The following is a 27,358-nucleotide window of genomic DNA, read 5'->3' on the forward strand; positions in this document are numbered from 1 at the left end:
GTACCCTCTAAACCTATTTTAAACTTGGCTTTTTCTCGAAAACAAAGTCGGTGACATATACTTCTTTTTACATTTTTCGATGTCCATTTTTAATATCTAATCGAGTACTGAATTTTAAAAAATTCTATGTACTGGTCATTTACTGATCCTTGACCTTAAATCATGTCAGAACCATTTCCTGAGCGGACTGGTACCCTCTAGGATTGATAGCTCACTAACAGCGACAGTGTGGTTAGAACACTGTTTACCACTGACTTCAGTGCTCACAACACATGTACAAATCAGCACCAACAACAAAACTCAAACGTTTGTCCATGTCAGTTATGTTAACATACATATTTGGGCCATTCACTTGCTTGGAATTTATTATATTTGTGTTACAACTAAAATATTAAGCTAAGGGTGTTGAAATGTTAACCTTACTCTTATATTAACAATCAGCTTCTTCTGTTGATTGATTTTTGTTGCTTATTTAATGCAGGAGTAACTATCCCATTCATATTCAGGTCGAGAACACATTAATAATTTATAGAATAGGTAGGTCTTGAAAACAATGTATGTATTCAGGTATATAGGCAAAAAATGAAGACTGCCATTTGAAACTGACGATATGTTGTATAGGGGCAGCAACTTTGCCTTGCACAGACCACCTAAGGAACCCTCAGAGAGTTGTTTGAAGTGTTCTTTAACGTACAGAGAGTATTACAGTCTCTCCACACGAGACATTCGATTTAACGTTCCCATCCCCACCTGACGTGGATGTGTATTTTTACCTCCAAAAGTGTTGAACGGACGCCACACTTAAGGAAAGGGTTTTAACTACCTGACTGTTGAAGTTCGGATATAATTTTTATTTCTATGTTTGTCCTGACTCCTTCGTGAAAATTGACATACAAAAATAAAATTAAAGACGAACAACACATGTTCAAGATAGCCTTACTTGGCACAAATTATAGGATTCACCACCAGTTTTGGCAAAAAGAAGATGTGGTTTTGTTGCCAAATCTCCACCAGAGACTAAATGACATAGAAGTTAACAACAATAGGTCACTGTTCGGCCTTCAACAATGATCAACACTCATACTGCATAGTAAGCTATAAATGGCGCCGTAATAACTAATATAAAACAATTAAAACGAGAAAAATAACATTCTGATTTATGTACAAAACAATGAAAGAAAAACAAATATGATATACAGCAACAAACGACAACCGATGAATTACAGACTCCTGACTTGGGACAGGCAGATACAAAATGTGGCAGGGTTAAAAATGTTTGCTGGCGCCAAACACTACTCCTAACCTGGGACCATGGTGTAACAGTTCAACATAAGAACACACTATAAAAAATGTGGAAAAGGGTTTAACTCAACAGATCGATTCAAAGCAGAAAAAAAATAAAAAAAACACAGGGTATTTATACATCCCCAACAATTAAAACAGACATTAAGTACAGATCTGAGAGTACTCGCAGTTACTGACAGCTAGTTCAAAGCCAATAACAAATAATAATAAAATGTATCTAAGACTTAATAATAAGTACACATCCAATGGATTTAGTGTAAAGACATCCGTCACTAACAGTGAGAAAACATGATCTTTAGCAATGCCAAAATATAGGTATCGTGAGATTGTAGAACCGTGAATATGCATTTGTTTATAACAATGATATGTTGTATTGTAATTACAGTATTGAATTGTTAACCTTTTAGAATTATTTTATTTGTGCATTTTCAAAAAAAATAAATTTGAACAAGAAAAGAATTTAGTATAAAATAATGAAATAACATTTCTGCTTGCGAAAATATTTCAACCTTTCACCTTTAGGAGGAAAATCCAAAAAGTAAGGGTGTGTATCAAAACATGATGGCGGAAGTAACGGAGACAGATAAAGACGGAAGGCCACTACTGAGTATTGTGAATGTCAAAGCAGCTCTATTAGATTTAGTTTCAGCAGGTAGCTATTTTTTCTACTAAAACTAGGCTATTCTGTAGATTTGGATAAACGTATGCCTAGTTTTTCACACAATCTATGAAAACTGACAATTTGAATATATCAGACATATTCAGATAGTTTTTTTTATTGTTGTTATGTCTTATTCTATAATTATTCGATAATTTTTTGAGTATTGCCTTTTGGGTCTTAAGCGTATCTAATAATATTTCCCCAAAGATCCAGCACAAACAATCAGTTTGTCTGTCGTCCAACGTCTTCTACTGAAACTCAACTGAAAATACCACAGATAATGTTTGGTCCAATCAAACTATAGACATGGCCACAAGAAGCTTTTTTTGATTCTGATTTGTCTATTTACAAATTTACAAATTTCGTCTCTGAAACTACAAATGAAAATATGTTGAAAATTGTAAGCAATGGTGGTGGTTCGGTGACCACCTATACCAGATTTTCATGGTGTTAATTGGGTAGCAAATTGGTAGCGAATACATCGAAGTGAACCTTTTTGAAAATCCCATTTTGCCATCAACTCTAACAAAGCATTCCAATCTAAACAAAATTGACATGCATTCCTGTTTTTCTATTTGATTTGATTTCCTTCTTTTCTCTTACTGAACGAAAACCATACCTAGAGAAATTTTTTGATTGTGACTGGCCAAATCAAATTTTTTCTCTCACACTTTTAGGGAAATCTTTTTCATTTTCGTAGAATGGTTATTGGGTGATATTTTTCAAAATTAGTTTTGATTGGATGACGTCAATCCCGACTGTGATGTCACAAAGGTTCAAACTGAACTCCACTTATTTTTATCCCTTTCGCTGACAAAACATGACTTACGTAAATAAAATTTGGCGTCAATAATGTAAATAAAAGTTCATCTTAAAATTACCTATTTGTTTCCCTCATCTGACTTAATTGGGCGCCAGATTCCGTCCTTGAATCTGACCGAACAATTTTGTAGATCCTCTGTCCATTTTTGACGGTGGGAATGGATTCAAACGAATTACAAAGGTTTCCTTTTTTTATCTATCACAAAGAACTAGTTTTGTTATAGAACACACTTGATTGATATGCATTTATTCTTTGTAGGGTACAATACAACAAGAGGTACACTTCTTTCACTGGTTCATATCCTGGCAACACGACCTGACCTTCGAAAGTTACTACAGACAGAAGTTGACAATGTCATCGGATCTAACAGAAAACCAACTCTGCGCGACAGAGAAAATTGTCCGTTAATAGAATCAGTTCTGTTGGAAACTTTGCGATACATATCGCACATCCCATTATCAGTATTTCATTTTACTGCAGATGATTGTCAAATAAATGGTTACACTATACAAAAAGGAACAACGGTTAGCATAATTGATAAAAGGTTTAAATCAAAATGTTAATCAGCGCTATATAGTTGCTATTTTTATTCAATATTGCATATTTAATATGTTTTTGTGGTATAATTTGCAATCGCATGACCTAAATTGAATCAATTTAAAATTTTAAGACTATGACTTTTAAACTTCTTTTGGAATTTTGGTTTTTTTGTGAAATATGTCCTTATTCATGTAATTCCAAAAAAAGAGATTTGGATGCATCAATTTTTTTAAGAGTTATTTTTATTGAAAAAAACCTGAACAATTTATGTAAACCATATTAATTGATAAATATATACTTAATTGTGGACTTATGCCAATAAACGATCCTCTAGTTCAAAAGTCACTGTCCAAAGGGATGCTTAATGCCGTGATGATAATAGCTAATATTTTTTTATGCAGCTAAAGCGTTAATCCATAAATTTCATTGTAGACAATAAATTATACATGTATCTATTTCCAGATAATTCCAAACCTTTGGACTGCCCATCGTAATGATAAAGATTTTGAACATCCATATACGTTTATTCCTGATCGATTTCTGGATAAATCTGGTAACTTGGTTCCAGCAACAGACCCACTCCGGGAAAGGTATAGTTTGTAATCAAACGTACACATTATTTCAAGATTTTGTTTAATGCAAATTAAGTTGAAAGACGTGTTTGCGAAATAAAAATTGAGATCAAGAATACCCAACATTTCCCTTTATCCATATACATGTATACCGAAGAACAAGTATTTTTTTGTCCGAGAGAGAAGTGAAAGATACAAAAGGGACATTTAAACTAATAAAACTGACAACGCCATGTAAAAAAAAAAGAAAAACACAAAAAGACAAACAACGGTATACAAAACACAACATAAAACTAAAGACTGAGCAACGCGAACCCCACCAAAAATCGGGGGTTATTTCAGGTGCTCCGGAAATGTAATCAGATCCTGCTCCACTAGTAGCACCCGTCGTGTTCCTCCTGTAAGTACAAAACCGATGATAAGTCTAATTCGGTAGGTCACATTCGAGGAAAAGGAGGACGGGATTGTGTTTACGCCGATTGGAACATACCTGTCGTCTCTGTGAAACAGATATTCAATAACGGTCAAACAACTCGTGATGGCGTCAACTTGACTCTGTATTGAACCTTTGAAAACTGAAGCGTACAAAATATGCTCTTCTAAATATCGTCTGTTACTAGAATACAATATGATATTCACGACTGTTTTACTATGCATCTAACATCGGCAATTTTAAAGCCAAATTTAGCCTTTCATGTATTTAAACATTTGTGAAATAGGTAAAAAAAAAAAATGTATGTATAGAATGTAGGTAAATAGCGGCGAAATATATGCATTATTCACTTTAAATTACGTTTTCTCGGAAATCCATTCACAGAATATTACTTCACGATATCAAAATGTAATGGGATTTCTATCAATTACGATTATTAAAGTAACCTTCTCTTTTTGGTAGTCTAGAAAAAAAAATCATACATACTGTGGTGCGTTTGTTCATTTGATCAGCAAAACAGTTCAATATGACAACGATATTGAATCTACTGTATAGTGATAAAATGTTCACGCTAAATCATATATTGTACGTATATCATAGTAGCAGGTTTTTAATCTCAGAACTTTACGAGAAGTTTAAAAAAAGTGTTTTATGTTTTGAAAAATTCTTTGGGAAACTATTGCAAATATCAAAAATTATTCTCTGTTCAGATATAAAGCATGGTTTACCAAATGATATCATTAAAAGTAACAAATTCGTCCTTAATGTCGATATTCAATGCCATATTCGCTTAAAGTCTTTAAGGTAGTCAACAATGAATTAATCTCAAGACATCTTTTTTAAACAGTGGTTGCTGCTTTATATATTGTTTCTGACTTCTATTATAATGTTTTGTAGTTTAATGCCGTTTGGTGTTGGCAAAAGATCTTGTATTGGTGAGGTTTTTGACATATCAAGAATGTTCCTCTTTCTTACAACTTTGATGCAAACAGCTACAATCGAAAAACCAGATAGTGAAAATCTTGCTGAGTTTGGTTTAGATGGCCTGAATCCTGGCCTAGTAATGCAACCAAAACCCTATAAGATAAAATTTGTAATGCGACAGTGATTTCAAAAGGATAACACTACAGCTAAATTGAAATGAATGAAATCATTATAAGGATGTACTATTATCGGCCAATATTTGGCATGTTAACAATAAATATGTATCTGTATACCCTGTTTACCATATATTTTGCAATATATTCGGGATTTTTTTTTGTTCAGGGTAGTTTACCATGAAGTCATGGTCAAATAAACTTGAAACTTAGTATACGTGTTCATTATGATTTGCATTTGAAAAAATTATATACTGAATTCGGGTTTTGGCCCAGATTTCATAGTTCACTGAACATTTTCTGTTTTGTGAACTATTTTTGTCTTTTCGTCTTCTTAATGTTTGGCGATGGTGTTGTTTCCTTTTTTTTCTACTGATGATTTTTTATTGTCCACTTGGTATCTTCTCGTGCTCTTTAATGTTTAACTTATCATGTATTACTATTCAGTAATTTACCCTTATTGTCCTGCATCCTGCCATTACTAATAATGTATATTTTTGGTGCGTTGAAGACCCGTTGGTATGGCTTTGGGCTGTTTCCTGCTCTTTGGTCGGATTGTTTTCTCTTAGTCACATTCCCCGTTTCAATCCTCTATTCTATTTGATATTGCTCAAGGTTACCATTTTATTTCTAAACTGCTTATGATATGTTGGAGGTGTTTTGATTGAGTTATAAATCTTTGTCTATCTATTATTTGATATTGAACTTTGTATCATGTTTAATTTATTACGAGTGCTCTTATGTCGGTATTTTGTGTCTTTTATCGTTTTGTCAATCGTATTTTTAGTACCGATAATGACCGATATAATAAACTAAGCCCTTTTCAACGGATTTTACTGTTTGTTCTTTATATGGTGTACTGTTACATCATTGTCAAAAGCTAGGAATCGCACTCACAAACATGTTTTATCTAGCCACATTGTGTATAAGCCCTATAAAGCCTGTAGTCCAAAGATAAAAACTCAAGATTGTCGTCGGTACCTGCCTGCAAAAAATATTTTTTGTTTTATGTGAAGTTAAAATAAGGCCGTTGTTTTTTTTCTTTTTAATTGTTTAACATTTTGTTAACGAGTGTTTTTTAACTTATTACAGTTTTCGGTTTGCGCATAGTTGAATGCTGTACCTGTAATTATAGCAATTAGTCTCCGGTTGATATTTCATTGGTAATCATATCACGACTCCTTTATTTTATCCTTAAGGTGGTACCAAACACCTTGACTCAAATTAATTTGGCTCTTTTAATTTTATCAAATTTTGACAAAATATTTACTTTGACCCTTTGACAAAAGTAAAAAAATTCAAAAAACTTGAATCACACGCTTTGTTGGAAAAATGTCATTAGATAAATAGCAGTTGACAAACACTAAATTTGATCATTGAGAAGCTTAATATTTCCTTAAGGTATAAAACCACTCATTCTTAGCCTCATTCCTCTCTATGTTAAATTCTGAAATTTCAAGCATTGATGGCTACTTTGTCTTTAGGTCAAATAAAGTGGCAGTTATTTCATGTCAAAACTATACCTTATCCTGACTTGTGCTGAAAAAATCAACATACCTTTAATTGCATTTTAGAGTGTACTGATTCCCGGAAGTTTGATAGTACAAAAAACAGGTACTCCTGATCTGAACAACAGGGCAAATGTGCCCTCCTATTAAAATTGCATATACTTCTTAATATGTTTTTTTCCGACCGGGCCTGAATTAGTGGTTCTATACCCATAACAGCACCAAACTTGTTATATCGACTTCTGCTTGACTGAATTCCCTTTTATAATCTAATTCTAGCATAGAAAAACACATAAAGCTTTTGTCAAAACACTATATCACTGAATTCAAGCTCAAAGTGGACTGGTAGTAGCATATGCTTTATACAAAGAAAAAATATTATATCCCTATAGAATCACTGAAAGAGCTCCAGTAGGGTACCCCCATATATCCTAAGGTTCCATTCAATATATGTGTTTGATCACCAAGTCACTTCTTGTCAAATGTGAAAGGTCATAGCTAACATTTTAGTAGGTTTTCGATCCATTTAAATGAAAAGTAACATCCAATGGTTGCAAACATAGCCTTAAAATGCAACAGAACTGAAAGTATACTTACATTTCTCTTTTGTTTTTGTACGAGCTTGAATCCTGGCAGATCTGTACTTCTTTTTAGTTGCTACTATTGGTGTTTGATTATCTGCATCTTTCTGGGAATTACTAATGTTGACCTAAAAAAAATGTAATTATTTAGAGTATGAACAAACCAGGAAAAGACAATTGTGATTTATTTTTATCAATAGTACCGCTATATTCGACACTAGGATCCGTCTTAACCTAGTTGTAGGGTATGAATGATTTGTTCATTGTGGAAGACCCTCTATCAACTGTCAAGATGATTAACAGGAATAAAGCCCTGTTTATTGATAACATTATAACTTAACAAAAACACTGCATAAGTTGGTATCATAAATGATATACAAACTATTTCAACTTCTGTTTGTGTAGTTCTGATACCATCACTGTTATCATTGTTGACATTTATTGGAAATGGATCAACATTCATTGGTACATGTATGTTTGACTCTGGTCAATCATCACAAGGGTCTTGAGATGGGCACGTGCCAGTATGGATAAGCACAGCAACCTGATCAACTATCTCGTTAGGGTCTTTACTCTCTGCAGTTGGTGTATTATATAACACTTCCTGAAGAATCTGAAAACAAGGAAATAGAATTAAAATCAAGTTCATATGTTGCATTTACTTAACATTTTAACTAGGTGATTGAATAGTTGACGCTCATCAAAGCCATGCACCTATGACAAATAACTTTATCGTGAAGAAACAGAAGCAAAAATGATTTGTAAATAAGAACAATATATTTGATTGTACATATGTAGCACTAGTCTTTATAATTATTAATTACTTAAATAATAAGATTATGATTAGTTGTTATGTAAATTAGCTCGTGACTTGTGTCAATCGGTTCACTGTTTTCCTGCAATATCAAAGAAAAACTGGCAGGTGCCTAAACATTGTTCATTTTTATAAAATTTGCAATTTATGTATTAAAAATTAATTTCTACCAAATATGTAAACAAAAAAGTTCGTTTAACAGCACCCTTTCTAGTCCATAGTTGCACATTAGAGTCCTTAGCTGTGTTTAGACGTACCGTCTCTTAAGGGTCATTACTATATTCAGTTGGTGTATTATATAATAGTTCCTGAAGTACCTGAAAAAAAGGATAGATAATGAAAATCTAGTTCATATGTCACATTTATTACTTATGACTAGAATTACTTACTTACTTACTTAATCCACTTCATGTTCCTGAACACATAAGGCATCAACAAATTAGGCTTAAATAAATAAGTTTATTGTTTATGTAGTGATAAGCCATTAGATTTTTGGGAAACTATACTTTTGCTATGTCTTTAAAAAGGGGATGTTGAAATTTTAGAATTATCAGTGCTTACTAATTTGAAATAATAATTTAATTCTAGAAATGGGGAATTCTGGTAATAACTATAATAGTATAGCCATTAAATTGCAATAAATGCCCCCATATACATATATATAAAAAGAATGAAAATGTAATTATAGATATTTTGAAAGGTGTGTATAACATAAAAACAAATGGAAGACCATCTTATAGGAATGAAAAGCAAACACTATTTTTTTAACAAGCAAATATAAGACACAATATTAATTGATAGTTTTAAAACAGATGTATTACAAATAGTGATATAAGTTACTGAATAGTAATATAGATTTTGATGTAGAATTGTAATGTGTTTTTTTTTATTGAATTGACAGATTCATAAAATTTCAGAATTTTCTTATAAAAATATAATAAATTTCTTAGTTTAATCAGAGACATATATATATAGAGAGGGATAAGTAATTTCTTACAATCATTGTTGTAATAAAAAAATATGTAGAGAATTATTGGAGAAACTGCACTGTACACCTAAAACTTTAATAAAAGATTTTGATGGATTTTAATAAAATAAAAATTGTTCAATTATAAAATAATTCCCACATTTGTAGAGTTATAATTTGGTTAATATTGGTTATGGGACTTTATGCTCTTTGTGTAATTTGAATTATAATATCAGTGAAAACTGGTTTTCATAACACCTTTCTAATGACTTTGTTATATTGAATTACTCCACAGGTGGTAGGTGCATGGCCAAGTTGTTATTTACCTGATTGGAGGGATTAAAACTTCTGTTTGATCTTTATTACTAGATAGCAGGATGTTAATTAATAGGTGTTAAAACTTTAACCGTTTTAATTACCAGGATGAAAGGTGATAAATATCCATCCACATGTTTACTAATTTGTTTTATATCATGAACTAGTTTTAATGTTCACAGGTGTTTAATACTTTTTAGGGGGAAAATAAAATTTCTTGCACGATTTGAAGTGTCATATATATATATATATTTTATTAATAATGAATAAATAAATACATATTCTTTTAATAAATAATTAGACATTCAAACTTTGCTTTTGCTCTACATTGCCTAATGAAATAGAATGTCTTTAAAAAAAAAGCTACATTTTTACCCAAATTATTTTCTGCATTATCATGGAAGTACATGTATTGTTCTATATTGTATTATTTTACCATAGTCAGGTTTTGAAATTATTATGGCTACAAATGTATAGAAAATAAAAGGATATGGAGTAAATGTACATGAGACAAAATCGCACACAATACATAGAAAACATAGAAAATTATTACTTTTATGATCATAGAAAGAGAAAAAAATTCAGAGGGACATGGGACCAGAATAAGTTTTTATTGAGCTACACATTTGGTTATTATAGGCCTCTTACTGTACCACAACTTATGTTAGCTTGTTGGCTACATCTTTTCAAAGTCAAGGCTCTGCATTTGATATAAATGGCCTTACATGTAACTTCTACTTACTCCATTAATAATATTTTTAAATAGCCCTATGTTCATGGTAATTGTGGTGGTTTGAAAAGAAGGGGTGTAAATCAAACACAATAACTCTAAAAATACCCTTAAAAATACCCTATGTATGATGTAAAGGTACAATATAGTTATACCTAAAAAATTTGGATCCAACAGGAGAGGCTGCATAGGCTTAATATTGGCTTATTCTCACAATGACATTATAATAATGCATACATTTTCAAACATGTGCATATATACACATAAATTTGATGTATATATAAAGCCATATACATGGTATACAATTTATGACTAAAATCAGCAAAGACCCATCGAAACAACATCTGATACAAAAATTTAACAATACTTTTAGATATTTGGATGATATATTGGCTCTCAATAATGACGACTTCAGTATGTATACTAAAGAAATTTATCCTGTTGAACTTACTTTAGATAAAGCTAATACTAACAATGACCACTATCCTTTCCTCGATCTTGATATCTATATCATTAACGGGAAGCTTAATACAAAAATTTATGATAAAAGAGAAGATTTTTCATTTCCTATCGTTAATTATCCATTTTTAGATGGTGACGTTCCCTTGTCACCATCTTATGGTGTTTATATATCTCAACTTGTACGATTCGCTCGTGTATGTAACAACGTATTATGTTTTAGCGAGAGAAATTTATATATTACTGAATAATTATTACACCAGGGTTTTCGATATCATAAACTAGTCAAAACATTTACTAAATTTTATCATCGGTATTAGGACATCATTCGTAAATATAACTCAACATGCAGACATCTTTTACGTTCGGGTATTTCACATCCAATCTTTTATGGTAATATTCTTAACAAAGCACAAAAATGTCAGTATTTACCTCAAAAGCTAACAAAACCTTTAAACAGACTTATTAAGAAGGGATATAGTTACGATATTGTTGTGAGGTTATTAAAGATTGCATATTTTGGCTTTAATATTGATTCACTTATAGGGTCTTTGCATCGGAATTAAACATATTTATTCTAAAACCAGTTGTTGGCATGACACGGGTTATGTTCTGCTCATATATTTTATGACGGTGTAATACTAAACCCCTAACAGGAGGGATTGTGCCTCATATTCATATGATGAAGACATAATCTTTCAATCAGTTTAATTGAGGTATGGAGCTGCCATGTCAGTAACTGCTAGTAGTCTGTTGTTATTTATGTATAATGGTCATTTTCTTTATTTTCTTTTGTTTCCTATTCTGACATCGGACTCGGACTTCTCTTAAACTGAGTTTTACTGTGCGTACTGTTGTACGTTTGTTTTTTCTACATTGGCTAGAGGTATAGGGGAGGATTGAGATCTCAAAAAACATGTTTAACCCCGCCGCATTTTTGCGCCTGTCCCAAGTCAGGAGCCTCTGGCCTTTGTTAGTCTTGTATCATTTTTAATTTTAGTTTCTTGTGTATAATTTGGAGTTAAAAATGACGTCCATTATCACTGAACTAGTATACATATTTGTTTCGGGGCCAGCTGAAGGACGCCTCCGGGTGTGGGAGTTTCTCGCTGCATTGAAGACCCATTGGTGGCCTTCGGCTGTTGTCTGCTCTATGGTCGGGTTGTTGTCTCTTTGACACATTCCCCATTTCCATTCTCAATTTTATTTTTACAAAGTTTGTCTTTAGTGCCGTGTGGAGACAGTAGAGTGCCTCCCCGTGCTTCAGGTTAATGCTCTTAAAATATACTAGATTTTGGAGTGTGTGTCCGAGCGAGAACTTCTCTATGTTCATTACTTTAGGAATATTTATCAAAAAGTAGTATTTCACATTCAGCTCCATTCTTCTATTTAGGCAGACGTCAGTCGCTACCCTGATATACCCTATCTTTTGTTTTATTTTTCGGGTAATTTATGACGGATAGCGTTTGACGTCTTTAGCCGAACCGTTTTATCATATTCACATAATTCAATTTAGTGTGTGCTGGTTCATATTCTGGACGCCAGTCTTTGCTCCTTACTAATAAAATCCACATAACAAAAAACAAATATGAAGCATAGAAATGGAAAAAAAATTAAATACTAAACTCGTTCAAAGGGTATCTACACGTCTCAATCTTCAAAATCGCTTATCTAAAAATACTACCATCGCTAACATTTTTAACAATAAAAATCGTGGTTACCCTTCTATCGATAAGTGTCATGCCAAAAAATTGTCTATTCTACTTACTAATACACTTGGTACAATCAAAAACCTGATAATAAATTGTTCAAATAAGGCATTTGAAAATAGTGGAATTAACTACTTTTAGGGTGTCAAAAACTCGTTGGAAGTACTTGATAAATTGCATGCATATATTGGTGATTTTGAATCTGTTCAAAGTTTTGATTTTTCTACCCTATATACCACTTTGCCTCATATTCTTATTAAGAAAAAATTCACACACCTAATTAAATGGACATTTAAAAAGTCGGAATGCGAATACATATGTTCAAACTCTTTTAGGTCATTTTTTAGTAGCAACAAACAAAAGAGCTATGTCAATTGGACATGCTTTGATACTATATCTGTCCTTGAATTTTTACTTGATAACATTTTTGTTCGCTTTGGAGATTCCGTATATCGTCAAGATATCGGAATTCCAATGGGGACTAACTGTGCACCACTTATTGCGGACCTGTTTTTGTATTGTTATGAGTTACAATTTATGACTAAAATCAGCAAAGACCCATCGAAACAACATCTGATACAAAAATTTAACAATACTTTTAGATATTTGGATGATATATTGGCTCTCAATAATGACAACTTCAGTATGTATACTAAAGAAATTTATCCTGTTGAACTTACTTTAAATAAAGCTAATACTAACAATGACCACTGTCCTTTCCTCGATCTTGATATCTATATCATTAACGGGAAGCTTAATACAAAAATTTATGATAAAAGAGATGATTTTTCATTTCCTATCGTTAATTATCCATTTTTAGATGGTGACGTTCCCTTGTCACCATCTTATGGTGTTTATATATCTCAACTTGTACGATTCGCTCGTGTATGTAACAACGTATTAGATTTTAGCGAGAGAAATTTATATATTACTGAAAAATTATTACACCAGGGTTTTCGATATCATAAACTAGTCAAAACATTTACTAAATTTTATCATCGGTATTAGGACATCATTCGTAAATATAACTCAACATGCAGACATCTTATACGTTCGGGTATTTCACATCCAATCTTTTATGGTAATATTCTTTACAAAGCACAAAAATGTCAGTATTCACCTCAAAAGCTAACAAAACCTTTAAACAGACTTATTAAAATGGGATATAGTAACGATACTGTTGTCAGGTCATTAAAGATTGCATATTTTGGTTTTAATATTGATTCACTCATAGGGTCTTTGCATCGGAATTAAACATATTTATTCTAAAACCAGTTGTTGGCATGACACGGGTTATGTTCTGCTCATATATTTTATGACGGTGTAATACTAAACCCCTAACAGGAGGGATTGTGCCTCATATTCATATGATGAAGACATAATCTTTCAATCATTTTAATTGAGGTCTGGAGCTGCCATGTCAGTAACTGCTAGTAGTCTGTTGTTATTTATGTATAATGGTCATTTTGTTTATTTTCTTTTGTTTCCTATTCTGACATCGGACTCGGACTTCTCTTAAACTGAGTTTTACTGTGCGTACTGTTGTACGTTTGTTTTTTCTACATTGGCTAGAGGTATAGGGGGAGGGTTGAGATCTCAAAAAACATGTTTAACCCCGCCGCATTTTTGCGCCTGTCCCAAGTCAGGAGCCTCTGGCCTTTGTTAGTCTTGTATCATTTTTAATTTTAGTTTCTTGTGTATAATTTGGAGTTAAAAATGACGTCCATTATCACTGAACTAGTATACATATTTGTTTCGGGGCCAGCTGAAGGATGCCTCCGGGTGTGGGAGTTTCTCGCTGCATTGAAGACCCATTGGTGGCCTTCGGCTGTTGTCTGCTCTATGGTCGGGTTGTTGTCTCTTTTACACATTCCCCATTTCCATTCTCAATTTTATTTTTACAAAGTTTGTCTTTAGTGCCGTGTGGAGACAGTAGAGTGCCTCCCCGTGCTTCAGGTTTATGCTCTTAAAATATACTAGATTTTGGAGTGTGTGTCCGAGCGAGAACTTCTCTATGTTCATTACTTTAGGAATATTTATCAAAAAGTAGTATTTCACATTCAGCTCCATTCTTCTATTTAGGCAGACGTCAGTCGCTACCCTGATATACCCTATCTTTTGTTTTATTTTTCGGGTAATTTATGACGGATAGCGTTTGACGTCTTTAGCCGAACCGTTTTATCATATTCACATAATTCAATTTAGTGTGTGCTGGTTCATATTCTGGACGCCAGTCTTTGCTCCTTACTAATAAAATCCACATAACAAAAAAACAAATATGAAGCTTAGAAATGGAAAAAAAATTAAATACTAAACTCGTTCAAAGGGTATCTACACGTCTCAATCTTCAAAATCGCTTATCTAAAAATACTACCATCGCTAACATTTTTAACAATAAAAATCGTGGTTACCCTTCTATCGATAAGTGTCATGCCAAAAAATTGTCTATTCTACTTACTAATACACTTGGTACAATCAAAAACCTGATAATAAATTGTTCAAATAAGGCATTTGAAAATAGTGGAATTAACTACTTTTAGGGTGTCAAAAACTCGTTGGAAGTACTTGATAAATTGCATGCATATATTGGTGATTTTGAATCTGTTCAAAGTTTTGATTTTTCTACCCTATATACCACTTTGCCTCATATTCTTATTAAGAAAAAATTCACACACCTAATTAAATGGACATTTAAAAAGTCGGAATGCGAATACATATGTTCAAACTCTTTTAGGTCATTTTTTAGTAGCAACAAACAAAAGAGCTATGTCAATTGGACATGCTTTGATACTATATCTGTCCTTGAATTTTTACTTGATAACATTTTTGTTCGCTTTGGAGATTCCGTATATCGTCAAGATATCGGAATTCCAATGGGGACTAACTGTGCACCACTTATTGCGGACCTGTTTTTGTATTGTTATGAGTTACAATTTATGACTAAAATCAGCAAAGACCCATCGAAACAACATCTGATACAAAAATTTAACAATACTTTTAGATATTTGGATGATATATTGGCTCTCAATAATGACAACTTCAGTATGTATACTAAAGAAATTTATCCTGTTGAACTTACTTTAAATAAAGCTAATACTAACAATGACCACTGTCCTTTCCTCGATCTTGATATCTATATCATTAACGGGAAGCTTAATACAAAAATTTATGATAAAAGAGATGATTTTTCATTTCCTATCGTTAATTATCCATTTTTAGATGGTGACGTTCCCTTGTCACCATCTTATGGTGTTTATATATCTCAACTTGTACGATTCGCTCGTGTATGTAACAACGTATTAGATTTTAGCGAGAGAAATTTATATATTACTGAAAAATTATTACACCAGGGTTTTCGATATCATAAACTAGTCAAAACATTTACTAAATTTTATCATCGGTATTAGGACATCATTCGTAAATATAACTCAACATGCAGACATCTTATACGTTCGGGTATTTCACATCCAATCTTTTATGGTAATATTCTTTACAAAGCACAAAAATGTCAGTATTCACCTCAAAAGTTAACAAAACCTTTAAACAGACTTATTAAAATGGGATATAGTAACGATACTGTTGTCAGGTCATTAAAGATTGCATATTTTGGCTTTAATATTGATTCACTTATAGGGTCTTTGCATCGGAATTAAACATATTTATTCTAAAACCAGTTGTTGGCATGACACGGGTTATGTTCTTCTCGTATATTTTATGACGGTATAATACTAAACCCCTAACAGGAGGGATTGTGCCTGATATTCATATGATGAAGACATAATCTTTCAATCAGTTTAATTGAGGTCTGGAGCTTGCATGTCAGTAACTGCTAGTAGTCAGTTGTTATTTATGTATTATTGTCATTTTGTTTATTTTCTTTTGTTTCCTATTCTGACATCGGACTCGGACTTCTCTTAAACTGAGTTTTACTGTGCGTACTATTGTACGTTTGTTTTTTCTACATTGGCTAGAGGTATAGGGGGAGGGTTGAGATCTCAAAAAACATGTTTAACCCCGCCGCATTTTTGCGCCTGTCCCAAGTCAGGAGCCTCTGGCCTTTGTTAGTCTTGTATCATTTTTAATTTTAGTTTCTTGTGTAGAATTTGGAGTTAAAAATGACGTTCATTATCACTGAACTAGTTTACATATTTGTTTCGGGGCCAGCTGAAGGACGCCTCCGGGTGTGGGAGTTTCTCGTTGCATTGAAGACCCATTGGTGGCCTTCGGCTGTTGCCTGCTCTATGGTCGGATTGTTGTCTCTTTGACACATTCCCAATTTCCATTCTCAATTTTATATAAAAACAAATAAGATTAGACATGTTAGAATTATCTTTTCAGTAGTTTGATGCATACCGTCACTATTTCATGTATACTGGTCATGCTAGTTGCCCATTTTTCACACAAGTAGAAATATATAAAATTATATATATTAAAATCGCAAGTTAAAGTCCTTTTATATATGTAGGAACAATTTTAGGCAAAATATAAATCACAACCCTCCATCCAAGACACAATGTAATAAAAGTGAGCAAACAAAGGTTAAGTCTTTATTCAATGAAACTTTTATAATTCTATTATGGCACCAAATGCACATCAGCTGTTTAACGAAAAGAATTATGACGCGTTATATTACTTCTGAAGTCTCTAGGTATTCAAACTCATGATAGTAATGCCAAGTCAAACTTATTCATATACATTGCTAAGTCTCTGGTGGATTTGCATACAATGTGTAATAACACAGCTATTTTTTTATAAATTAAATATACTTTATATGTTAAATAAGTCATAGTAAAAAACAGATGCAATGGACATGCGTTTAAGTAATGTGCTTATAATATACTAGATTATGGAGTGTGTGTCCGAGCGAGAACTTCTCTAGTTCATTACTTTAGGAATATTTATCAAAAAGTAGTATTTCAATATTCAGCCCCATTCTATTATTTAGTCAGACGTCAGTCGCTACCCTGGTATACCCTTTCTTTTTCGGGTAATTAATACGGATAGCGTTTGACATCTTTAGCCGAACAGATTTATCATTTTTACATAATTTAATTCATTGTATGCTGGTTCATTTTCTGGACGCCAGTCTTTGCTCCTTTCTAATATAATTTGGAGTTTAGTATGGCGTTCATTATCACTGAACTAGTATATATATTTGTTTAGGGGCCAGCTGAAGGACACCTCCGGGTGCGGGAATTTCTCGCTGCATTGAAGACCTGTTGGTGACCTTCTGCTGTTGTCTGTTCTATGGTCGGGTTGTTGTCTCTTTGACACATTCCCCATTTCCATTCTCAATTTTATTATTTATTGAAAAGGGGTGGATAAAAAAATAAATGTTACTATAATGCTGATATGTTCTTAACTTAAATATGCGGCGCTTTTCTGCTTCTTTACTATTACTTTTAATAATCTTAACCTAGTCTTCTCTCTTTTCTGTAATGCTTTAGAAGTTTTGAGCTTCTTCTTAGGTTCAGTAAGAAATCACTCATTAAGAACATCTGTTAACCTTTTGGGATAAATGCTTGGCACTGAACCTGGCAATAGTCTCTTGCTGTTATGAGCAGATAAACCAAATAACTCCTTGAATCTCAACCTGTCAACCTCATAGCATTCTTCTGAGAAGTGTTCTGAACATATGGCTGAGTGTTTAGTTGGCACAGTAAAATCCACACGGGTTAGTTTTACAAAACGAACCCACAAGTTACGTTGTTGGTCATCTTTTGGAAAAGCGTGTTGAGTATGTCCCGTTTTTGCAGAGTTGCTGCATCCCGCAACTGCACAATTCCTTTCCATTGCTGAATTGTAGATTTGAATTAAGTAAAATGTTCCATCAAACAAGTGTCGGTGAATATATAAGAAGCACTGTGAATCGATAATTGTCACTAATAACGTATCAACATTCAACTGAATCTGCTTTCACTTTGCAAATGACCTGTACCTATTTATGTACATGATCTGAACCGCGCAGTACGTCACTTCCGGCAAGTAGTAATATTAGAATAAGTGGCAAGTTTTTTTAACAAATCGTTCAGGTGTGCAAATGACGATCGGCCAGTATTTTGCTAATATCTCGAAAATTAATTTACCAAATTTCATCGGTTTTTTTGCGTTTTTTTAGTACTATGTTTTGTTTGATTGCTTTTACATCTTTGTTTAGCACATGTCTGCCTGTTTATGCCATAATGTATAGATGTTTTTTGTATGTAATAAAAGTTATTAATACATTGATAAAGAAAATAAAAGTGCTAATAAATTATAAATAACTTACTCTTCAGTTGTTACTTGTATTTCTCCATACTGCTGTCTGTATTGGAAGTATGCAGTTTCCAGAACATACTGGTTACGCACACCGGTTCAATTCCAGAATGCTCTGTTATGCATGATACTGGTGTGGGTAGCTCCTCCATTTTTTTTGGTAACTCTGCTTAGTTCTTGGCAGTAAATGCATTCCTCTGCTTTTGGCATAGACTCACAGTTTCCACAGTCACACCTGAAAGTTCAATTTTCAAATTTGAGAAACAGATTTATGCAGTATGAAAACAGTTAACCGAAGGAATTAAATACTGATACGATAAATTAAAAAATCAAAAAAGCGTATGCACAACCAGCAATGACCAGTTTCTATACTTTTTGAACGGTAAAAAATGCTTCAATTTAGGGGGATAAATATACCAAAAACCTAGATGACAAATGGTTTTACAGAGTAAAGACTTATACACAGACGAATGTGTTTTTCAGTAATGCTGATTTGCCCAACGAAGAAAATAAATTATTTAAGTTTTAGCCAGTCAAAATATTGAAGGCCATCTCATGTACATAGCTTTTAAGTAAAAGCTGTTTGCTCAATATATAAATAACATGTTATTTGCCAATCTAATTAAAGCACACAAAAAAGAAATGAAAATAAAGCAACAAAAAAAAGGCGAAAAAACACATATACAGTATTTTTTAAGTTAAAATATGACTGAACTTGGACTAAGGTGAAAAATTTATTATATACCCTTTTTTTATTCATTTTCACTCATATCTTGCTATAATCTCGGGTATTTTTGTAGCAAGTCTTAGCCAATAATCTTTTACATATCATATTGTACAAATATGCACTTACCAGTTTGTATTTCCTAATCTATGTTCCATATTGTCGTCCCCATCCAGTGATGCAAATTATCTACCATCGTCGCTGTTACCATCAGAAAGTTCTGGCTCAAATTGATATGGTTGAATATCTTCTTCTACAACAATTGGCCGGTTAACATCTTTAATGCTTTCAAATTATGAGCTTTGAAATGACAGCGATAAATCACTAGCATTGCTGTTTTCATCCATAATATATTCCTTCTGGTCAATGTAAACAAGTTCAAGAGTAGCCCATACTGTACGTCATTTCCGATCAATCGGGGTCACTCAGCGAGGAAACCCTGTTTCCGGAAATAGCGCTGACTGGATTTCCCGTTATTAATTGACCAAGTTTCATCGGGTTTTTTGCGTTTTTATACTTTTTTTTAGTACTATAAAATGAAAATAACTTTCTATAAGCGTTTTTTTTAATCTTAAAGCCCTCGCACGGTCGACTGTAACGTACTGTTGGAGCTCAAGCGATGAATCCAAGCCCGTGCAAATATTACCAATATTGACAATATTGAAAATGTTATTGACAACACCAATCTACCACAATACAGGTAGGAATAAAGAATATAAGAAATCCAAGAGACAAGTAAACAATACAATGTAGTGATCATTGAAATAGGAAAAAGATAACATTTTTACTGCTTATATACACTTTAATTGCAAGTGTATATTTAAGAATTGTAAAAATGCAGTATTTTTTTTATCAGTGATATCAACATAAATCATAATCATATACATGCACATTGTCAGTTAAAGATAATGACAACAAACTTCAAAACTACATATGAATATGAAAACAGAATAAATGAGAATGCTCATGGCTTTTAACCAAACCGATGTTCTTAACATTTCACATATAACCGCATATGATAGAGAATTAATGTTTTACTTTGAAAACTTGTCTCAGTCTTAACGATTTCTTCGTTGTGACTTTGTCTTTTATCATTTTTTTCCTACAACTTTGGCAGTAGAAAAACTACAGATGGTCAAAAACAACTGAATGATGTCCTCGAAGATGGAAACATTATTTAGTCAATACCCACACATACCTTATGACAGTCACCAAGATGTGTCCTAACCACTGTCTCAATTCTCAGTTCCAACAAATAGAAGTTGTCGGACGATATTATCGAACAAACTCTGTTTTTCCTCTCTGTCAATTTGTTATATTTGCTTACATGTTACACAAAGGAACAAATGATCAGTATGCTGACGTTTCTTATTGACTACATATTTGTTCAATTTAGAGGTAGAATTTTTCAACAAATTGTCGGCATTCCTATGGGAACCAACTGTGCGCCTCTCCTTGTCGACTTCTTCATATTTTCAAATGAGTCGGAGTTCCTTCAGACACTTGTCAAAAACAAGAAGATCAAAGAAGCCAGTTCATTTCATTTCACATTCAGATATTTTGATGATGTTCTTTCCATTAACAATCCAATCTTTTCTGACTGAGTTCCATAAATATATCCTCCAGAACTAGAAATTCAAGAAAGCAACATACACGGCTTCCTCCGCCTCATTTTTAGACTTATATCTTGGTATATAAGCGGTCATCTCAGAATAATACCAGAATCTATGACAAACGAGGCGATTTTAATTTTGAAATTATCAATTTCCACCCACCCTAGCAGCAATATACCAACTTCACTTGCATAAAGGATATACATTTCCCAACTCATTCGTTATCCAAGAGCTTGCAGCTGCTACTCAGACTTTATAAAGCGTCACCAGTGTCTTAGCAGAAAGCTGATGAACCATGGTTATGTCAAAGAACTTCTTCCTTTTTATATAAAAAAATGTTCAGCGGAACGACCTTGTTGATAAATATTCCGTATCAACTTCACAACAAATACATGATGTCTGACATATTTGTTTTCGTAAATTGTTTTGTTATAAATTAGTTTTCTCAATTAAATATTTCATATTTTTCATGTAATTGCTTACATCAACTTTATTTGAACTTTGGTGGATAGTTGTCTCATTGGAAATCATACCTAATCTCCTTATTTTTATATTGAAGTATATATTCTAAATACAGACAATGCTTATCATCTTAATTACGTGTTATAGTCTTCTTTTTGTTTGTATTTGTATATTTTAACCTTTACTGTTTGGTCCATTTTTGGTAATATCATTTTGACGTGGCTCTGTGTTTTTACATCCCGACATTGTGTTGTTGTGCTTTGGTAATGTTTTGGTATTCTTGTCTTTCATTTTTGCGTATGTGCTTTGTCTAAAGAGTGCCTATATATCATTTTGTTTTTCTTTGTTGACAACGTATTTTTATAGTGATTAAGATTTTAACACCATGTTGAATGCTATACCCCACTTTTTGACATTTTTACCTATTATATCTGTTTGTTTTGCTCACACATTGTTGTCGACATATGGAGATCTCTTCGACTGTCACACAAGTGAAAGGTTTAGCTACCATAAACCAGGTTTAATCCACCATTATCTGCAAGTCAGGAATATGACAGTTGTTTTCCATTCGTTTGATGTGTTTGAGCTGAGGTCTGATTGGTTTTTATCGGAAATTTGTATTTTTCCCCTTATATTTTTAAGATCAATTTATCAATGAAATGCACACGACTTCATTCATACAACCGAACACTTATCCAAACGTTATGTACGCGTAAAAGTAGTTTTACTTACTATTTCGTTTACTTCATATTCTCAACAAAATAAACATGCAGTTAAGACAAATTACCGATAAAAAGAATAATGACATTTTATTTTTTGATACTGACTTCATCAGATCGAATATCAGCTCGCCCTAACGGGCTCGCTTTGATATTCTTGCTAATAAAGTCAGTATAAAAAACAAAAATGCCATTATTCTAAATATACTGGCACTTTCTGTTCTTGTATTGTTTGTTCAGTAAGCAGTTGATTTGATAACTCCTACATAACAATTTGAATGATTTTTTGTCGTCTTGTGGTGTTAACTCATTTTCACTGAAGTGCTTTGTGTACCGTTTGTCAATTTAATCACAGTGTCATAAAGCATGAAACATCGTGAAGAATAAGTTTCTGTCATGATTTAAACTTAAGTTTGGATTTGAGTTGTAGACCTCACCTAACAGGTAATAGAAAAATGTTTTTACTTTACCACATCTAGAAACAGCTTTAGCAATTTTGATTGTTGCGGACTCATCAACAATATTGCACATAGGATCCTCTTGAATACATTTGGTAGTATTGGTGTACGGAGATTGAAACATTGAGTCCAGTGTGAAAATTGTCTTTGTAGAATGATTACCAGTATAGATAGTAGTGAGATCACCCCCAGTTTTTGGTGGGGTTCGTGTTGCTTAGTCTTTAGTTTTCTATGTTGTGTCATCTGTACTATTATTTGTCTGTTTGTCTTTTTATTTTTGGCCATGGCGTTGTCAGTTTGTTTTCGATCTATGAGTTTGACTGTCCCTCTGGTATCTTTCGTCCCTCTTTTAGTGACTTGATCTGACAGGACCTTACCATGTTCGATTTTGTGTTGAAAAGCTGTAAAATAAATAAAAATATATAAGACCCTGATGTGAAAAATTTAATTCAAATAATTAAATACAAATGAACTTTTGCACATGATATATATGTATTAAGTCAGGACAAGAATACAGTTCATTTACAGTTGCTGGTGGATTCTGTTTAGCATAATGACCTGTTGTATAAATTGATAAATGATGTGATATTTTATAGCACATTACAAAATATATGCATAGCTTATGTCAGTCTGCTCTGAAAGATTGAAAATGATCATTTTTGATATTTTTTATTTACAAGAGGTGTAAGACAAGGAGGCAGCCCGAGTCCATCGTTGTTTATTGCTGCATCAATGAAAGATTGGAAATGATCTACATACAGTTTTTGTTAATAATTTTATCCTTCCAGTTCTCGATACCTCAAGTATTCATAGTCTTAAGTTATGCAAATGATTTACGTTTCCCGTATTCACCAGGGGCTCCAAAAGGTTCAGATAAGCTGAGGTAATATTGTATACAATGATAGTTAATTGTTAAGACAAACCAGATTTTAGTTCTAGGGTTTAAAAATATGTTCAAACAACTCCTCCCCTTTAAAAATGATAAGATTCTGACTGAAGTTGAGGACTTCAAATTTGCTAGGAAATATTGTTAACTTTATAGGTAATTTTACAAAACCCACTAGGGCTATCTAAGAATAGAATTAAAGTATAATTTTTATTTAGACAATATATACATTAGATATATATCTAATTTGTTTATTATGTACCCAATAGTATGTCATGTAGATTATCAACACTCTTATAAGGCCTATTTGGACATACAACTCTGAAATTTGGTTTATGGATAACTTTCACTGATATTGTAGCCTTTATTAAACAGTTCTGAATATATGTCTCTGCAATATGTCATTGTATTCTTAAAATTACTTACGTATTTGTATATTTGTTACAATGTGTAACACATTCAAACACCCTTTGCACGGTACTCAGCTTCTTTAACGTTGATTTCTTTTTCTTGAAGTCTCCTTTATTAGCTTCCTTAACTGACAAAGCCTATCAAATTTATACAACTTTAATGATTATGTTGAAAGGTATATTTTGTTTCTAAAGGTAAAATTGTTTGTGAAACGTTTTAGATATTGACCTATTTGTGAATCGATTTCACACCTGGGTGGCTCTAGGCGAAATAAAAATCCGTCTATATCATCTACCTGTATACATCATGTATTTTAAAAGCAATACATTTAATATATCATTTTATATTCTAAAAGTCGAAAATTTTTGTTTGTTTATTTGTAATTCTACATTGGAAATATTTGACAAATTAACTCATCATAGATACCAGGCTTAAAAATTGTGTACACCAGACGCGCGTTTCGTCTACAAAATCCCATCAAGGATGCACGAATAAAAAAGTTAAAAAGGCCAAAGATACAGAAAATATAAACTGTTGACACAGAGATGTGTCTCGACTGTCGGCATAAAATTCAGAAAAAGACAATCTGATGGATATCAAAATTGCTAATTAATCGTTAGACCATGAACTAGTGGGCAGAGCACCGAAATGATCGACACACTGAGATGTACAGACAGTAATGTAAATTTATAGAATCGTTGTCTATTGCAAGTAGTTACTATCAAACTAACTTAAGCAGAAAACATAACGTTGAAAATTGGTAATTAACTAAAAATCACTGGACCATGACCTTCGAGGGAAGGGTCTTGAAATAGTCGTCAAACTGATATGTATTGATAGTTATTCAACTTTATAGAAAATATCATTGATCTATCACAATTAGTTCATATCGAACTGACTTAATCAGACAACTTAACATTGAAAATTGCTAATTAATTCAAAGTCACTGGACCATGACCTAGGTGGCAGGATCTCAAAATAGTCGTCAGAGTGATATGTACTGATAGTATTACACCTTTATGGAAAATAGCATTGGTCTATCACAAATGTACCTATCAAACTAACTGAAGCAGGAAATTGAACATTAAAAATTGCTTATTAATTGAAAGTCGCTGGACCATGACATAGGGGACAGGGCCTTAAAGTGTACGTTAAACTTATATGAACTGATAATAATGCAACTTTATAGAAAATATAATTGATCTATCACAAGTAGTTCCCATGAAATTAACTTAATTAGAAAAATAAACATTGAAAATTGCTCATTAATTCCAAGTCGCTAGACCATGACCTACGGGAGCAAGGTCTCGAAATAGTCGTCAAAGTGATATGTATCAATAGTAATGTAACTTCCTACGAAATATTATTGATCTATCGCAAGTAGTTCCTATCAAACTGGCAGAAAACTTATCAATTTTTTACGCCGACGTCCCCGGAAAAGCATCACATTTGTCTCGCCTTTCGCGACGACAGTCTCTTCACTGATAATTGCTTAATTGATTATAGAAATGCCTTTTACCGTCAGGCGTTAAATGGTAGTTTTCGACTATCGTTAGTGACAACTTGACTTAAATTTAATCGTGATTCGTTAAATTTTCATTATACTTGTTCGTAAGAGGTCACATTGTGTTACCATTATCGTTATAATTGGAAACATATACCGTTATTCGTCAAAATGAGTTCATTTATATCCTTCATGTAGAAATGAAATCTGGATTTCTTTACAAGTCCATACAGATACCTACAAAATACTACAAATGTATATCAACTTTTTCAATATAGCTCAAATTATGTTAGTAGGTACGTCAATTTACATATAACAACGAAACAAAGAAATTGCTGTAATCATGAATACATTTTAGGCAATGACATTTATATGAATCAGATGAACATATGATTAACACAAAGGTTGTCATCAGTGGAGCAAGAACTGCTTACAAGTACGAAGCACCTAAGTTTATACACTGTTTAGGCGGTGTTCGTTGTGCTCAATCTTTACTTTTCCTTGTGGTGTTTTATTTGTAAAATTTTGCTTGTATTTTCGACGTTTTTCTTTCGGTCATGGTGGAATCTTTTTTTCTTGACTAATGAATGTTTTCGTTGCCCCCATTGCAACATTTCCTCTCTTCTTTTCTTAAAGAAAAGTACCTTAAGTTTTAAGTTTTAAATTTTATAAATTAATTCGAACGTTTTAAAAGTATAGAAAAGTACAAGGATGTCTGTGAATCAAATTTTAGATTTAATGCACGTTAAACAATTTTTTTTTTAATATGAAACATTTTGGGGCCTATTTGGACCTTACGGGTGACATGGTACTATCTTTCAGTTTATATTTTCGAAATTGTGACATCCAAACTATTTCCCAAAGTTGTTTTATATCGTTACACCCCAAAATGTATCGTTAACGTCAAAAATTACAATGGCGACCCTCTTATGCCAGTAAATATGCATCTTAATTAGCATCTCCTTAAGTATATAACCAAGGAATGTAATGTGTAACACATTCAAACACCCTTTGCACGGTACTCAGCTTCTTTAACGTTGATTTCTTTTTCTTGAAGTCTCCTTTATTAGCTTCCTTAACTGACAAAGCCTATCAAATTTATACAACTTTAATGTTTATGTTGAAAGGTATATTTTGTTTCTAAAGGTAAAATTGTTTGTGAAACGTTTTAGATATTGACCTATTTGTGAATCGATTTCACACCTGGGTGGCTCTAGGCGAAATAAAAATCCGTCTATATCATCTACCTGTATACATCATGTCTTTTAAAAGCAATACATTTAATATATCATTTTATATTCTAAAAGTCGAAAATTTTCGTTTGTTTATTTGTAATTCTACATTGGAAATATTTGACAAATTAACTCATCATAGATACCAGGCTTAAAAATTGTGTACACCAGACGCGCGTTTCGTCTACAAAATCCCATCAAGGACGCACGAATAAAAAAGTTAAAAAGGCCAAAGATACAGAAAATATAAACTGTTGACACAGAGATGTGTCTCGACTGTCGGCATAAAATTCAGAAAAAGATAATCTGATGGATATCAAAATTGCTAATTAATCGTTGGACCATGAACTAGTGGGCAGAGCACCGAAATGATCGACACACTGAGATGTACAGACAGTAATGTAAATTTATAGAATCGTTGTCTATTGCAAGTAGTTGCTATCAAACTAACTTAAGCAGAAAACATAACGTTGAAAATTGGTAATTAACTAAAAATCACTGGACCATGACCTTCGAGGGAAGGGTCTTGAAATAGTCGTCAAACTGATATGTATTGATAGTTATTAAACTTTATAGAAAA

General features: G+C 32.6%; 1 protein-coding gene across 1 annotated transcript; it reads left to right on the plus strand.

The window, feature by feature from the left end:
- Window positions 1–1,832: 1,832 nt before the first annotated feature.
- On the plus strand, window positions 1,833–5,644 carry LOC127719861 (steroid 17-alpha-hydroxylase/17,20 lyase-like). Its single transcript, XM_052226201.1, has 4 exons — window positions 1,833–1,957; window positions 3,048–3,313; window positions 3,792–3,919; window positions 5,232–5,644. Exons 1-4 carry the CDS (start codon window positions 1,864–1,866, stop codon window positions 5,440–5,442), a joined length of 699 nt encoding a protein of 232 aa, XP_052082161.1. The 5' UTR covers window positions 1,833–1,863; the 3' UTR covers window positions 5,443–5,644.
- Window positions 5,645–27,358: the final 21,714 nt, after the last annotated feature.

Source organism: Mytilus californianus, unplaced genomic scaffold, assembly GCF_021869535.1.
Source record: "Mytilus californianus isolate M0D057914Y unplaced genomic scaffold, xbMytCali1.0.p SCAF_11, whole genome shotgun sequence".
NCBI classification, from domain to species: Eukaryota; Metazoa; Mollusca; class Bivalvia; order Mytilida; family Mytilidae; genus Mytilus; species Mytilus californianus.